The sequence below is a fragment of the Sipha flava genome, unplaced genomic scaffold (assembly GCF_003268045.1).
Source record: "Sipha flava isolate LNK unplaced genomic scaffold, YSA_version1 553_pilon_pilon, whole genome shotgun sequence".
Lineage (NCBI taxonomy): Eukaryota > Metazoa > Arthropoda > Insecta > Hemiptera > Aphididae > Sipha > Sipha flava.
Genome location: NW_020273536.1, coordinates 256,562 through 273,889, shown reverse-complemented (window position 1 = coordinate 273,889; position 17,328 = coordinate 256,562). Strand labels below are relative to the sequence as shown.

The window sequence follows — 17,328 nt, the reverse complement described above, 5'->3', positions numbered from 1 at the left end:
ATTAAATCTTCTTTTCCCTCTCTAAATTCCAAAAAATCTTTATGTCAAACTTCTAATATATAAGACAGTCATAAAATACAATCTATAGCCTAACAAAATCAGGCCAGTCTATTTGTTTCAATATATTGTACATATAGTTGATATTAATACATAATCTTTGGTATATATCCAATTTTATATGCAAGTAAATAGTACAAGTAAAAATAAACTAACAACTTTTGAAAATTATGATTATATTTCTAATATATCTGAGATAAATTAACAACATCTCATAATTGGTACTTTAAGAAATTTCAGTTGGCTAATTTTTTCAAACTACTTTGTTGCGCTAGCTAATGATGATAAATAAATTAAATTTTAATTTTTTATTTCAAATACTTATTTTTATAAAAAACAAAAAAAATATTTATATTAATTTGATAATTCAGATAAAACCATAAAATATATTTAAATAATTTAAGAGAGTAAATTGACTATATTAAAATTAACATCAAAATTATTAAATTTAAAATAATTATTGCATTTAACAAACTATGTATTTAAAAAGTTATAGAACCTATTAATAGATAACAAGTTAATTTAAAAGTACAATTATTAATTAAACAGATGACATGCAGAACTCCGTTTTCTCCTATAAGTAGTCACCTATATGCGAATTAGGTATTTAATAATTGACACAAAGGCCAACATTACCCATCTTATCAAACTGTAACTTCAATTAATTTAATTTTGTGATGTTTTTATATATGTTATCCTTCCAAACATGGGTGCCAAATGTGAAACAGTAAGATTTAATTCTATACTATAAGTGATATACAAGCAGACAGGGGTGGATAGGCCCATAGGGAAAAAAGGATTTTCCCTGTGGGCCTTCGCCCTATATTATGTCGGTGGCCCCCTTGATACCATTAATTTTTTCATGAAAATTTATTATTTTTTTTTTATAGTTAAATTATTTAAATTAAATTAGGATAAGTAAATATAATACATTTTTTTATAAGCAAATTTTATTTTTCATTTTGGTGGCTCCATTAAAATATTTCCCTGTAACAAAAAAACTACCTATCCACCTCTGCAAGCAGGTATCAAATACAAATAAATATAGTATAATGCAATTTTACAAATCATTAAAAGTTAAAAAACTAACTTTTTGAAATTAATATAAAAATTGTAATAAAACATTTTCTTTTTTTTAATTTAATATTTTTATATAACCTATAAGCTTATAAATATTAGTAATGAACAAAAAGTGTATACGATCACTACATGGGTTAAAAGTTTTCTAGGGATGGCATAATATCTATAAGATCTTTAGTTGTAATCCAATAGCACTTGAAGCCTAAATTTATAGACACTCAGTAAGTTATGAATAATAACAACAAATACAGATTCTTATTTAGGTATGAGCATCTCTCAGTATCGGTAACTTGGGTAGTATAAATGTCATTCCTTATGTCACTGATTCAATTATGTATAGACAGTTATTTATCGTAAACTGTATCAGCTATTATTTTAGCTTATTTCCTAAAATATTCCAGAAACTTGATTAAAAAAATACTATAAATAAAGTGTAGTAAAAAAATATCTTTCATATAGAATAAAAATTTTGAAAGAAAAAAATAAAATAAAACTAAACCAACCATATTCTAGACACAATTATAAAAATAATGTTATAACTCTAATTTCTATTGTTATGAAAATTGTTTCAATTATCAAAATCACAATAACACATATAACATAAGTAATCATCAATTATACACTTAACATATCAAAAATATCACAAACAATTAAGTATTTAGTAAGAAAATTAATAAAAGTATATTAAATAATTTTTTGTTGATTTTATTATAATTTGTAAAACACTTCGATAATTATTATTATTTACCTAGTTAACTTAAATACAATTCTGTTTACATAATTATTATTGTAATCTTGATTTTTATTTATATATATATATATATATATATACTTTTTAGCATATTGTAGTAATAACAACACAATTCTATTCTCACAACATTGCTCACTAATAGTTATTATTCATTTATAATAATAACTCGACGGCAACACTCATACGCGGTGTCCATCTCAATGATTCCCATTCTAGTTTCGAATGCAATCGATAACCTTTAACCATACAATCCCAGAGGTCATGAACACGGTAAGGTCAATTTTTTATTTTTTAAATCGACAAATAATTAAATAATCGTACGTAGAAACGAACGATTAAAACTCACAGATTGATTTCTGACCTCCATCGGATCCGCGGGCACTGCTCACTACGCCCGGCATTACACCAGCACTTGCGATTACGCGATAATACGACGACGTGCCCTCGGTCGGCAGACGCAACGCTGCGACGTTCGTACGCGTGAGAAAAGGGAGCGAAAGTAAATGGTTGATTTTCAAAACAACGTGTCGTCACCACTTATCGTCAACCCGCGTTGCAAAAACATAATAATAATATTTACATTCGAGCGGTAAGATAAACACGAAAAAGAACAGTAGCCGCAGGTAAGCACGGACCGTAACTGGACGGTGTAACGCGGCGGAAGCAGTGTACAATCAGCGATTCGTGTCGACACATGGGACTGGTACGGTTTTCGCGATTTTGATAACGGGATATCACCAAAATTAAATTTCGTGAGATTTGTTGTGCCAGCTTTAGTAAAATAAACATCCCGTAATATAATAATAATAAAAAGTTTTTTACCTAGCCGACGTGGTCAACGTAAGATTACAAAAATCCTTATTTAGAACGAATAAAATACAAAAATATAAAAACCTATTATCAATTATTACTATCAAATCAACTTACCGTCGACACATTTGATTTGGCCGATATCAAATTATAATGTTTTATTAGCGGCGGCGCGACGTTGCAGTTAATAGTGTCCATTGACATATATTATATATATATAAAGGTGGACATTAACTTGGTAAAACGCTAAAGTTAAGTTAAAAAGTTATTTTTTTTTTTGATTTTTTTAATAAAAAATTTAATAGAATTGTTTATTATAATTTAGGAAATAAATCTTTCTAAAGAACGAAGTCATTTTTTATGTGATCTACTTACTAATTAAAAAAAATAGATTAACTTTTTTCAAACTGAGTTAAGTTAATATTTTTTTTCTTATTAACTTATAACTTATCGAGTTAAATTTATGAATTGTTAACTGTTAACATTTAACTTATTGATATTGTGTTCTCTTAACTTAACTCGAGTTAATTATTTTCATTAACTTGCCCACCTTGGTATATATGTATATTAGAGTTAGATGAGTACTGTTTTTTTGGTGTCGACTCGAGTCGAGTTCAAAATTCGAGTACTCGAAAAATGCCGAGTACTTGACGAATGTCGAGTGTAATCAAATATTTGATTTAAGTCGAGTGGAGTCAAATATTTGATTTAGTAAGTCGAGTAAAATCGAGTACTCGTATTTACAAGTACAACACTGTTTTTATCGAATCGAGTACTCGAAAATGTTTACAAAATCGTGTAGGTACTCTTCCAACGCATATATTACACGACCAATGAACAGTGAACTAGAATACAATTTTAGGCGGACAAAAGTCAATTTTGAAATTATCATTAATCGTTTTTCAAATTATGTTATCTTGTTATATACAACCTATTGAATAATATTATTATAGTTCCTCTATTAGGTATAGTATAAATATATTATAGAGATAACCGTATCTTTATAGATAAAATATAAGACGAATATAAATTATTTTGTTACTTGATTATCTATTCTGAGACATTTAACTGTGTAGCGTTGTGAAGTGCTCATTTATTGATTTCAATATTTTTAAATCTTTGTCAAAATGGATATTGATTTAACAGGTAAGTTAAAAATATTAATGTATTTATTAAATCCTAACTTTGAATACTTATTTCAATAGACCTTATAATATAAGCATATTATGCTCTTATTTAAACATATTTTCAATTTTTGAAAGATTGTTAATAAAAGTTAATCCAAATTTATCGTAAACTGACTTATAGGTATAATCAGTTATGTTGTCAGTATTTTAAAAACTATACTTTCATCTGCAGCGACCTACATCTGTAATGACCGTAATTTTTTTTGTTACAGCTTGTTCTAGTAGTGATGGTTTAAGAAATTTTACTCATGAAGATTTATTTACATTTTTACGTAATAGGGATAGTTTAAATCCTACAAATATTGATTCTAGACGATTTTTGCTTCTAATATTTAAATAAAAATATAATGGTCAGAATTGGAAACCTGATAATGAAATGGCTATTGATAAAAAAATACTAAATTTTTGTTTGGTTTTGTCAAAACTATGGGTTAAATCATCACGTGTATTGAAAAGATTTATTGATAATAATACAAAATAGCTAAAAAAAAAAAATTTGTACTGCCTAACACAACTCCACTGCCATTATCATCAGGAGATAAAGTCGTTGAACGACCTTTAAAATTATTTTCTGACTGTAGTGATAGATCTAAAAGCAAAATAATTTTTTTAACTAAAATTTATACCTCACCAGAGCTTATTTTTGTCACTCAAAATAAATTGCAAAAGCATAGTAATAGGTCGTAAGTGAAGAAGATAAAATATGTTTGGCCACTCGTAAAAAATATATTCAAGAACGATTTCGGAATGAAACTGGTTTATTGATTAATGTATTTTTACAAGGTAATTTAAAAGTTTTATTTCATTTAATAAATGCGCACCTTTTTTATTCCATTGTAATATTATATATATAACAAATACTACACAATTTTATAGGGAATGGAACCACTAATGATGGGAACACCATTCGTCGATTTTTCCACAATTATGAACAAACTGCCAATGTAACTAGAATAGATCTAAATCTAATTATAGAATCTGGTGTTATATTGAGAATTCTAGCATGTGGTATGGAAATTGATACCAACCGGTTTGAGAAATATGCAATTGAAACAGCACAACTATATGTAGAATTGTACCCAAGGTACTACATGCCGGTAAGTGTACACAAAATTTTAATTCACGGTGCAGATGTAATTCGATGTGCTATCTTACCAATTGGTAATATATATACATGTTTAGCGTTTATTTTATTTAACTATTATTTACAGGTTTGCTATCAGAAGAGGCACAAGAAGCGCGTAATAAAGATTTTAAAAATATTCGAGAGAATCACACCAGAAAAATATCAAGATTAAAACAAAATGAAGATCTAATACATAAGTTACTAACGTCATCTTACCCATATATATCTAGTATTAGACTTAACCGAAAAAAAAAGTGCAAGCTTGATGAAGCCATGAAATCATTAATTCTAGAAATAAATAATTCAAATGACGAAAGTGACATTGATTCGAACAACTCTAGTTCCGATACTACCTCGAGTACAGACTGAATAAAGAATATTATTATTATTATTATTAAATACACTAATATTAATTAAATAAACATTATGTACTTTATAGTTTATTATATAATAAGTTTAAGATAAAAGTAAAAAGTAAAAAGTAAATATATTCAAATTAAGTGTAACAATTTTTTTTTCAATTCATGTATATAGCAATTATAATTGAATTGTCCTACTAAAATACCGTTCAATAGTGATTATAATTTTTTTATTATTTTTACTGTATTTTTTGAATAATTTACAGTAAGTTTAAGAAAAAAAAAATGTCCGCCTAAATTTGTATTCTAGCCCATTGTTCAATGCGACCATGTTCTGTGCTATGAGTGCGGTAGATCAGGTGCTCATGGCATGCACTTGTGATGTTTATATTTAATTTATAATGTCGTTACTTTTAAGCAGACCGTCATCACACACAGGGCCGTATTTATGGGGAGGGGGCGAGAGGGCCCGAGTCCCCTCCGAAATAAAAACACCATTGTTAAAGATTGTTATTTTTAACATGGATATGTCTTAATGCTGGAGGTTTCCGAAACTTTGTCGCGACACTAAGAATGTTGCTTATGCGATAATATAAAATTTTATATTTATAAAATATGTTTATTCTTTTAAGAAAATATATGGTGAATTTTGACTCTAATAAAAAAATTGTTTATTACATTGTAGTTTTTATACTTTCAAAAAATAATAAATCTATAAAAAAATTGAGTTTCTTATTTCTCTGATGGTTTAAAGACAGTCAAGAAATCTTATAGTGTTAAAGTAATTTTTTTCGTAATAGTGTGCTTCCTTCTTCCCTTCCACCCAAAAATGAAATATATAATCGGTCCCCTCCAAAATGAAAACCTATATACGCCACTGATCACACGAACTCACTGTGGTAAAACTACCGATTACATTAAACGCAATATGCGCAATATGTGGTAAAATGTTAACGCGTCGTTATCGTCCTTTGTACTAACCGTGTAAGAAGTAAAAAAATGAAAATAAACATTCTTAATTGTCGGTTTGTATTATCGTACAAATTGCGTCCATTTTTGTCGTTGATTTAATTTTACTATCCGCGTTTGAACTTCGGAAGAGTTAAGGTCAATTGTAATTAATAATATTAATTAATAATTTATTTATTTAATTAATTAATAATAATTGATTGTAATCGTAATCAAACAACATTTATTAATTATATATTCTTTTTTTTTTTGTTTTATATCACATAAAAATGTCTTGTCTCCGGTTTATTTGTGGTTCGTGTTAGGTATTCCGTCGCTCCAACACTGACATGTAAGTCAAATTTCTTCTTTTTTTTTTATGTGCGAGACTGTAATTTGACATCACAAATTTATAACTCTTATGTTATTGTTGTTTTATTTTTATTATTATTGTTATGTAAATTATTTTACGTTGTTTGTGTATTAGTTGTCTTACTCTTATGCATTTTAATTTTCCATTTCTTTTATTTTTCTCTTTTTTTGTATTAAACTAAAATGTGTAATCTCGTGCGCGTTACCATTTACACGACAGGACCGGCGTTGAGAAATACCAACGGATGCGATCGGATCTCTATAACGGAAGTATGAATTTCCCATGGGGGAGGATGTTCAAACGGACCATCACAATTAGCCATTCCCGCTGCAACCGGTCCACTGGGCAGCACTGCCGGTTGGGAATGTTCTCGACTTTTCTATGGGCGCGCTTCTCGCGGTGGACTCTTATCGCCTGTCGCGGACACCTTTTCTCCAGGCCGGTTCAGGCGACACTTGGTCTGTGAGCGTCCGACCGTCGTGCCGCTGAGTGTGTATCGCGGACGTATTTACGCCGCCTAGTGATCGTCGGTCGCACCCAGAGTCGCGTTTAACGAGGGCAAATTTTTGTGGATCAACATAAAATAAAAAATATATACCTAATTAAAATTTTTCTTGTGTGAATGTATAACTATAATACATATTATTTCTATTACATATATTATTTTTTATTTTGAATTGTAATTTTCTTAAGAGTAGCATATTTTAATTTGCCACGGGGTGGTTACATAGCTTAACGCGGCACTGGTCGCACCGTACGCGTTACCACCGGGTACGAGCGATACGCGTTTTCGCACATCCGATATTTTACGTGCACAGTAATCGTCTTGCCATATGTGCCGTCGTATACGAGTGAGCTACGGCGGAACCTTTGAGCACAGGCATCCTACTGGATGTGTGATGGAGTTTGCCGATTTCTCCAATTTTTAAAAACATTTGTCGGCAGGGCCGACGTGAGGGTAAATGTAATTGTTCCAAGCTGCAATTGAACGTTGTGTGTGTCTACTGGTTTCCATCAATACGGCTGAACGTTGCGGCTGGCATTTATTTTCAGTTTTGTTTAGTCGATATTTAATTGTGCACACACGTGTTATTTATAACTTGTCGTTCACAGATCACTGAAAATGGAATAAGCGATTATAAATAATGATAAAATAATCATATATATATTAAAAGAGGAGAAAGAAAAAAGGAATAGTGTATACTTCAAATATATATAGGAAGCCAATAAGTAATTCTTATTTATTTCCATAGTAAAAAAATATGATGTGGGGGGCTATGCCCCTCTTACCCCCTTAAAATTTCTTAAAAATATAATTTCTCAGTCATCAAATATGAACTATACAATATTATTTATTTTGAATGTAATATAACTCAGTGGTCTATTATGATTTAGTTTAAATTTTGTGCTAGATAAAATGTTACAGCTATGTCTCACATATTACAATTTACAGTGGTGGACACAGGGAGGGGTTTTGGGAGTTCAATCCCCCCCCAAATTAATGGATGATTAATTTCAAACGTAGTTATCCTACTTTATGTACCTTAAAAAAAATGAATTGTTCAAAATACAATTAAAATATGGTAGAAAAAAAATGTTTTGTTAAGAAAAGTGAATTTGTAATAATTTGTAATTTCCAAACGTTCTAAAAGGTATTGGTACTATAACTCAAATTTTTGAAATTCCATGATGGCAATACTTCGTAAAGATAATGCGTGTTTGTAAGTCGGTAAGTAAAAATAAGTAAATATACATAATCGATATGATATTATTTACAATAGTACATTATGATTGACGGTTTCTCTAAATTTTGTGTTGTATGGTCATGTGATAACGATCGAAAATAGTCAATCTATAGTCAATAGTCAATTATTTCAAAATAACGGTAATCAGGCCCGTATTTAGAGAGGGCACATGTCCGGGAGCGTCAAGTCATAGGGGTGGCAAAATATTTTAGCAAAATTAATTTTAAAAATGATGTACCTAATGAAAAAAAAAAATAAAACAATAAAAAAAAGAAAATGGTATGTTGTATTATGTCATAATTTGTTTAATTTGTTAGTTAAAAAAAGTATTAAACGATTTTCATTTATAAGTTATTATATAAAAAATAATATAATAAATGTTTTAAGCCAAAGTGGATAAATTACAAAATCCTGATTATTATAAATTTATTATTATTTACATTATTATTATTATTACTATTATTATCATGATTATTCAATTATACAGTACATTTAAAGTTTAATATTATTTTTTTTTTATTTCATTTTATTCACACAGCAATTATTCCAATAGTACATTTTCATTATACAGCTGTTAAAGCACCCTTATTATCCTTTATAAGAGCTGATAGCAACGACAGTTATATTTTAATAATAAAGAATCTCGATTATGGACGAAATAATAAGTGTTATATTATTATTATTATTATTTTTTTTTGGGGGGGGGGCATAAATAATATGCTCGGGGGCGCCAAATTTTTAAATATGGGCCTAACGGTAATTATTCTTATTTTTTCAACCCCCCCCCCTCGAAATTTTTTTCTGCGACCGCCCCAGACAATATACATTTTCATTTTTATTTATAGCAACTATAAATTATAAAATATTGCATGATAATTGCACATATTGTAAAATAATTTTCAAGTGATACTTAATACATGACGAATTAAAATTAACGATGATAATATAATACAATTCACATGAAACACCTGGGTAAAATTGTTAACTAACAAATGTTAATATATTTATAAAATAAATAAAGAAACTTGATTTTTTTTATTGGGTACACGCATATTCTGAAAAAAATGGAAGTGGGTACACATCGTGTACCCCTGTGTACCCTCCACTACACCACTAATGTATAGATATAATCTAGTGTGGTTATTATCAAATGATTATAATTAACTTAGGAGTTTAGGGCAAAATACAAACATAAAGAAATACGCTTCAAAGTCTCGTTTTGATTCTGAAACGTGCAATTACGACCTCGGGACGGAAGACAGTTTAAATTAGGTAAGGTGGGAAAACACAAGACATATACAAATTTCAAGTACCCATGAGGCCAGTGTTTAAAAGTATCTACCCTAGTGATGGGATAAAATCGAAAAGGTCTCGGTGGTAGAAGGAAATGTCCCTTTATTTTCAAATGTATGAATAAAAAAATGTTGGACGGGTGAAATATGATTTTTTTGTGGAAGCAGCTCACCGTGTCTACGTATAGGCTGAATAATCGTGTGTTGAATGGCCGAATAGACTATTTTTCAGCTACATATGGTGACAGCCTGAATTACCTCGATAATAAGCATATTTTACTGACTCTCGAATGGGATTCGTCTGTCAATCAGGCAAAATGTATATAAAATGTTATGCACAGATGGATTATTGGAGAGAAATAATCACAGTTCCGTTTAAAGAAACCAATGGACTCCTGAACAGGGGCGGATACAGAGGCTCTAAACGGGGGGGGGGGGGGGGTTGCAATTTATTAGTTATAGGCTAAAAAAATATCATCTATTTAAAAAAAAGGTGTTTATATTTTAGATAATGAAGAACTTTATGTATTTATTTAAAAAAAAAACTTATTAATCTTTATAATTGCCGCTAATTATTATATATGATAAATATTATATATAAATAAATTAATAAAATATTTTAAATTATAAAATCTTTTTTTCTATTATTTTTTCACTTTTTCTATCACTTCATCTATGTCAATATGTTGATGTATCTCGATGACAATGTATAATCGCCAATCTAGAAAGTTTTTATTGTAACATGTTGCACCGCAGCCAAGTTTTTAATCTCTTAAGTGCAGAAAAACAAATATGCGATTACTTAATTTACTCGATAATATATCAATGTTGTACTATATTTTTAACACAATATTATCAAAACAAGATGATTTTAATCTGAATGATACGACAGCGACAATCAAATGCAAGCCTCGCAAGTAGCAGTAAAATCATGATTGTATACGGCATGCATAGTTAATTTAAAAATAGATTTATTGATTACTGTTATCGTAAAAGCTGCAGTAGTAAGTAGTAATAGTGAAAAGGGAATAGAATGATAGGTATACATATTTTGATGGCCCAAATTCTAAAAATGAAATATTAATTATAAAAGTCAAATTTAATACTTTTTTTGTTAAACGGGGGGGGGCAACTACCCCCATTATCTCCCCCCCTTGTATCCGCCCCTGATCCTGAAGTTGGCAAAATCTCTTTTTTTCCGCTTGAAAAAATTTATAGTAAATTCCATGACAAAGATGACATTTATTAGTACCTAATAAAATTGAAAATGCAAAGTGAATTTGGTATAATAAATTACACCCAGAACTTAACGAGAAATAGCCTTTTTATGTTTTACATTTCCTACTCTAGATTATTCAAATAGGTACATAAATATTAGGCATTTTTAAGTTTTTTTACAATATTTACAACCTCTATGAAATAATAATACAATGGATTAATGTGATTATGTGACCAAGGATAAAGTATGTAGTGGAAATACAACGAACATAATATGTTGTATATTCGTAGGTAAAAATTGATGGTAGAAATACATTTCTATTTTTTCGATTGTACAATTCATGTTTCTTATAATTCGAATTTAACATAAAAAAATACGTGATAGATATTTTTAAGTAAATTTCACGAAGAGTTCAAATAATTTTTCAATAAAAACATTACGGTCAGAATAATGACAATCGCACGAAACGACGGCTTCGTTAGCAAAATTGCTGTTGTGCGTGTTAAAGTAATCTTCAACTTATGACACTTAATAATACGAATATGTCACTTATGTCCCCCCAAACAAACATTGAAAATCAGTTACTTCATACACATATCGTGAAAAGTGCACATAAAATTCCTAATGCTAACAATAATACTTTAGAAAAACGACCACTCTCATTCTTTAGATGTACGAGAATTCATGAGTTATAAAACGATTAATTCAGTTGAACTATTTTTATTAATGGTTGTTAATGGCAAACAGTCATAGTTGACAAAACGTACATTTTCTTTCATTTTCTTAATATAATTGCCAGAACCACCATGATTCCTATAATTTTTTGAATTTAAATTATTATAGAAATTTTTTTTGGAATTTTAGAATTATTAAAACATCAAATGAGAGTTCAATCGTGCCAACATAATAAAATAAAATATTTTTTAACCATTTTAAAATAATTACTGAGGAAATCTGTTATTTAAACCAGCGGTCGCCAACCTTTTGGACCTCACGAACCACTAAATACATACTCAAAATTCTACAGATCACTTTTAGCTTAAAATAGCTTTTTACATAAATACCGTTAAATAAATTGATAAGGTATTTCTTTTTGGTCAAATTTAACTTGTTATTTTAATTGTTTGCTGCAAATGGATCTATTATCCACATAAAACCATGTCTAGGGTTTTATTTTTTGGGGAAATAACGACAAAAAAAATTCTGTAAGTAATGTTTAAGTTTTTCTGCGAACCATCTAAATATTCTGGCGGACATGGGCTGGCGACCACTGATTTAAACCATATGGGGTTTGATGAGATTTGATAATTTCTAATCACTGTTACTACAATTTAACCCAGGTTATAAGAAAAAAATTTTATTATAATTATTTTTATTCAAACTATTTTAATATTTCAAAGTAGAAACATTACAATACATGAGCAGTATTCAAATATATTACATACAAAATTAATTACAAGAATGGATATCTTTTTTTCGATATATTTTAAATGTAAACATAAATGTATTAAATAAATTGAAAATATAATGAAAAATTGCTAAGACAATGAATAATTACAATGTATATAAATTGCTTTTAAAAAAAATATATTTTATGTAAATACATTTTAAAAAGTTGAGTATTTTTATGATATTTTAAACAGCTTTGCTAGAAAAATTAATACTTTTAAGACTATAAAATGAATACTTTAAATACAATTTGAAAAGTATATTAGTAGGATAAATTTATTAATTTTTTGCAAATAATTTACTTAACTATTGATAAAAATCTGTAACTAAAAATTATCTACTGTTCTTTAAACCCAGTATACACAAGAATTAGAAAATAAATGTACTATTTTATATACTTATACATAAATAAGAAGTTTACTTAATTGTATCTTATATACTCATGTAATTTTAAATATAAAAATTGTAAATTCAAAAAAAGAAAACTCCATACTTGAAAACACTACAAACTAAAAAAAATCTTTTGTTTAATTTAATCATTCAGTTTTATAAGGTACTAATATTATAATTGTTTTTAATTGAAATAAATATTTAATGATTTTTGGGTAGTTATAAAATACAATTACTATATTTTAAATGGGTAATTATCAGTCCATTCACTTAGGTGGTTTCAAAATCTTATTTTGGTAAATTATCATTATTGCCCTTGATACTGAGTAGCTGAATATTGTGGGTTAGGAGTTGTATTTGTTGAATAATACATTGAATGAACTGATGGATTAGTAGGTGGCTTCATCTGTGTTGTAATTTGAGAGTATCCAGATGCTGGTATCTGTGTTGAGTACAGATAAGAGTACTGCGCAGTTGGATAGGATGCTCTCATTGCAGCTTGTGGATAAGTATTTAACCATTTACCTTGATGTCCTATAAAAAGATTTTTTTTGTATTTTTTATAATTAACTATTTATAACATAAAATGTTTATAAACCTTGTGGTGGAATTTGTCCTCCAGAGTATGGATTATGTTGATTCATAGAGCCTTGAGATTGTCCATTAAACAAATTTTGGGGAATTTGGGACTGTTGCTGAACAGGTGGTGTTTGTCTTTGTGGTTGAGATGGAACAATATTTTCTTGAGATGATTCAGCTAAAATACAAATACAAAAAAAAAAAAAAAAATAATATAATTAAATATTTCATAAATTGCATTAATCTTAGTTACTAATAAACATAGAATACATAGTATATATCTATTCAGATGTTATACATCATCTACTGAATACAGTTATTATTTCCGACCTACTTGTTTTTAATAAAATATATGATCTATATTAATAATAGTGGACTTATAAATTGTACAGTGTATTTATATATACATCTTATAAGTAAATTAAAAGAAAATTCATTACAAAAAATTATTTTATTCCAAATAACTAAAATAAGATTGTGACAGACAAAAACCAAAATTAAAAATATATACTGTTTTTAATGAAAAAAAAAATAAAATAAAACAGTTTTGCAGTCAGTACTCTAAAAATAATAACTAAATATTAATTCTTGGAATGTTATTACATAATATGTACTAATATTTACGGATGGTTTTAATTTATACCATCAGGTATAAAACAATAAAAATAATTAATATTGTATTTATTTAATAACTGTATCAAACAAATATAAAAAATATATTAGGCTATTTATAAAGAAATTGCTCATAAATGATGACCAAAAATACTCTTACATTTAACTAGTGATGCTTGAGGAGTTTTTGATCGTTCTTCTTTTGAATTTCGCAATGGATCAAATTCTTTTGTAACCCCATTATCTGTTGGTATTTCTGGTGTTATAACATTTAATGGCTCTTGTTCTAATAAAACAAATGAATAGGAAGACACATAGTTATCGCAAAGCTTTTAATTTTATGTAAATTATTATTACGTATAGGATTTGACATATTGTTTCCTTCATTAATATCCATTGTATCTAATAACCATGTCACAGCATCTCTTATTTCTCGTAATTGTTTCTGAAGTCCTTCAGAATTTAAAGATGCTTTTGATCTTTCTTGATTATTCATAAAAACTTGCAGTTTTAATACTCTACTCGTTTGCAAAGCAAATGACAAATCCTGACTATCAAATACCGTAACCAAATCTCCATCTAAAATTTTATAATAATATAAGTCAAATATACAAATATATAGCTATTAAATATATATAATACATTGTAATATAACTACACATAAAGGTTATCATGATTTTTAATAAAATACATAGAGCATATTTTTTATAGTTAACAATTCATGAAATCGGTTAAAAAAAAAATATAAATTTATAGGATTATTATAACATTTATTATGCATATGGAAATTTAAGTATAGTATTATATTAATGAGATTTTTTCAATGGACTTAAGTAATTTAAAAAAAAGTCCTATTTTATATTAATCTAGAAAAAAAATAATTTCTACCTTCATCTTTATATTTGATTGTGAGATCATCATTTGCAGTTAGTTTTCCATTAAATATCCGTTGCATCATAAGTAATAATTCATCATATGTAATTGATTCATTATGAAGTAATACTTTTCTTATATCTTCACCTAATTGAACCTAAATACATAAAATTATAAAATTTTATAGTTATATTTTAATAATTATTTTAAAACTAAATTATGTTGTTAAAATGACACATTACACGATTATACGCCTAAAAACTAGTGATCAAAGAATGGAGAAATAACTCAATCAGATCAGGTTAGCAAGTGACCAATTAACCCTGCAGTTACCATGTCGAAATATTATTTTAAATTATTTTCCCATGATATGGACTGTACAAAATATTATAATAAGTTTTATAATAAATTTAAAAATATAAAGATTCAAATATATTCACCAATAAGATTCTGTAAGTCCATCACAATGATGACATATATAAATGGATATAGAACAGAATACAAAATGTATCATTATATATAATTATTATAATTAGTATTTTTAGTTAATATGTATTTTTTATATTCTACCTTTGGGCATACATCTACAAATAACTCAATCAGCATACACTGTAATTTATAGTTACAGAACCAGGGTTTGTAAGTTCATGCAAAAGTTCATATCAATCTTGCAAAGTTGTATTTAATGCTAGATTACATAGAAATCTATTTCAACTTACCATGGTAAAAATATGTGAAATCTTATTTTGCATGTTTTTGCAAATTTGGCATATTTATGCATGTTTCTATTTTATCGGGCATATTATACAACATTATATTAGAATCTATCAAGAAATCGAAGTGGAAAATATAAATAAAATTAAAAATATAAATTGTATTATATTTTCTTTAATTATCTTTTAGATACTCGTAGATTTAATGAGTAAATTAATTTCAAAAGTTTCAGATTTAAAATGAATTACCGAAAAAAATAAATACATTGTACCCAGTTTACGAAGGTTCAAGAAAAGTATTCAATAGTATTTAAAATTTATTTTTTTTAATTGTGACATAAAAAAAAAAAAATATAGCTATGAAAAAATAAATCGATAATTTATGTTATTTCAAAAATGATTTATGATTTTTTTAAATAAGCATTTTTAAAGTGCATAATTTTAGACATTTAATGCATATAAATGCATATTTTGTCAATTTTAAGTGCATAAATGCATGCTTATCAGTGGCCTATACAAGGGAGAGGTGCCTAGTTGGCTACAGCCTCCTCCTAAACGAAAAAACTTATTTTAAACATTTATTATATTTTAATGGTGCTTTGTGCTTATTAAGAATTTGTGTCCAACGTCAAATCGTTCTGGGACATTCTGTAAATAAAATGTAGATAAGTACCTACTGTGTCCTGTTAGTAATTCTTAAATAGCAGTGGTAATTTAACTCTGTCCATAGTAGCCCCTCCCAAAAATATTTTCTATATATGCCACTGATGCTTATTTAGGCATTTTTTAGAGCATGAACTTACAAACCCTACTTATAACTGTGTTTATTTGTAATGATTAAAATTTATATTTGTAAAATAGCTAACTTAACTGATGTCTGAATCAGTATTACAATATACAATGATACTGATTAATATAGTTCACTTAAAACAAAATATAATTCAAGATCATAGTTTTAAATAGCCAATAACACTTATTTTCCAAGTGAAAGTATTTGCTTGTGTTTATCATATTTATTTTAATTTACTTGAAAATAATGATAATTCAATTAAAACAATTTATTTTATAAACAGATACATTAAAAATATTACCAGATCATTAATGATATATTGTAAAATCGAAGCTAAAATTTAAAAAAATACTTTATATCACAATTATTTTTTAACATAAACACAAATAAAATAACATTAATTATATACTTAAATAATTTAACACGTTTTATGTAGATTAAAAGGTTTTAAAAGTAAAATGTTTATGTTGGCTTATAGATGCATTTCATACAACAATCAATTCGAAAACTGATGATATTCAATGTATTTAATAGTTTTAATTAAATAGATAAATAATTAATATTATTGTTAAATGAAATAGAAAAAATATAAGTTATATATTATACTTTAACTATTAAAACTTAAAAATTATATGACGCACTAAAAAAATATTTAAGGTTTAACAAAAACACACATACTTTAATGATAACTTTGCCCGCTAAGTCTATGGGTTGAAACGTGGACTTGTTTGATTCCATATTAGTTGAGATAAGTGGAAACGTCTAAGTCTAACATTTAAAAATGTTAAAAACAAACAAAAACAACATTGTCATGGATTAATACTTATCGTACTCAACAAATTATAATTAAAACAAATCGTTTAAACAACATAGTAAGAAAATAATATCATGTATCATATTTACCTCTATAAGTATAATACAAAATTTGGGAAAACGTAGAATATAAATACAAAATGACTAAAATATTTTAATAAA

At 27.3% G+C, this 17,328-nt stretch overlaps 2 protein-coding genes and 1 long non-coding RNA gene across 5 annotated transcripts in view; 1 reads left to right on the top strand and 2 right to left on the bottom strand.

Moving 5' to 3' along the window:
- The window catches only part of LOC112691037 (phosphatidylcholine:ceramide cholinephosphotransferase 2-like), a 47,613-nt gene extending 44,922 nt beyond the window's left edge, over positions 1–2,691 (bottom strand). Inside the window, exon 1 of one of the 2 annotated variants that reach the window (XM_025565146.1) lies at positions 2,235–2,691. The gene's annotated coding sequence lies outside the window, so the exon portion shown is untranslated. The remainder of the gene's footprint in view (positions 1–2,234) is intronic. The other variant, XM_025565145.1, reaches the window with a different exon arrangement.
- Positions 2,692–3,763: 1,072 nt separating this feature from the next.
- LOC112691038 lies at positions 3,764–5,409 on the top strand. The gene is made up of 4 exons (XR_003149276.1): positions 3,764–3,844; positions 4,098–4,668; positions 4,762–4,982; positions 5,097–5,409. It is a non-coding gene; the product is annotated as an uncharacterized LOC112691038 (long non-coding RNA).
- A 7,549-nt stretch (positions 5,410–12,958) lies between these two features.
- LOC112691057 (protein TFG-like) lies at positions 12,959–17,299 on the bottom strand. Of its 2 annotated transcripts, XM_025565187.1 has the most exons (7): positions 17,257–17,299; positions 17,032–17,121; positions 14,866–15,007; positions 14,335–14,556; positions 14,138–14,263; positions 13,385–13,543; positions 13,094–13,320 (listed from the first exon to the last, which is right to left on the bottom strand). In XM_025565187.1, exons 2-7 carry the CDS (start codon positions 17,089–17,091, stop codon positions 13,094–13,096), a joined length of 936 nt encoding a protein of 311 aa, XP_025420972.1. In that variant the 5' UTR covers positions 17,092–17,121; positions 17,257–17,299. The 2 variants fall into 2 exon arrangements, with proteins under 2 accessions (XP_025420973.1, XP_025420972.1); XM_025565188.1 differs by lacking the exon at positions 17,257–17,299 and having other exon boundaries at positions 12,959–13,320; positions 17,032–17,091.
- Positions 17,300–17,328: the final 29 nt, after the last annotated feature.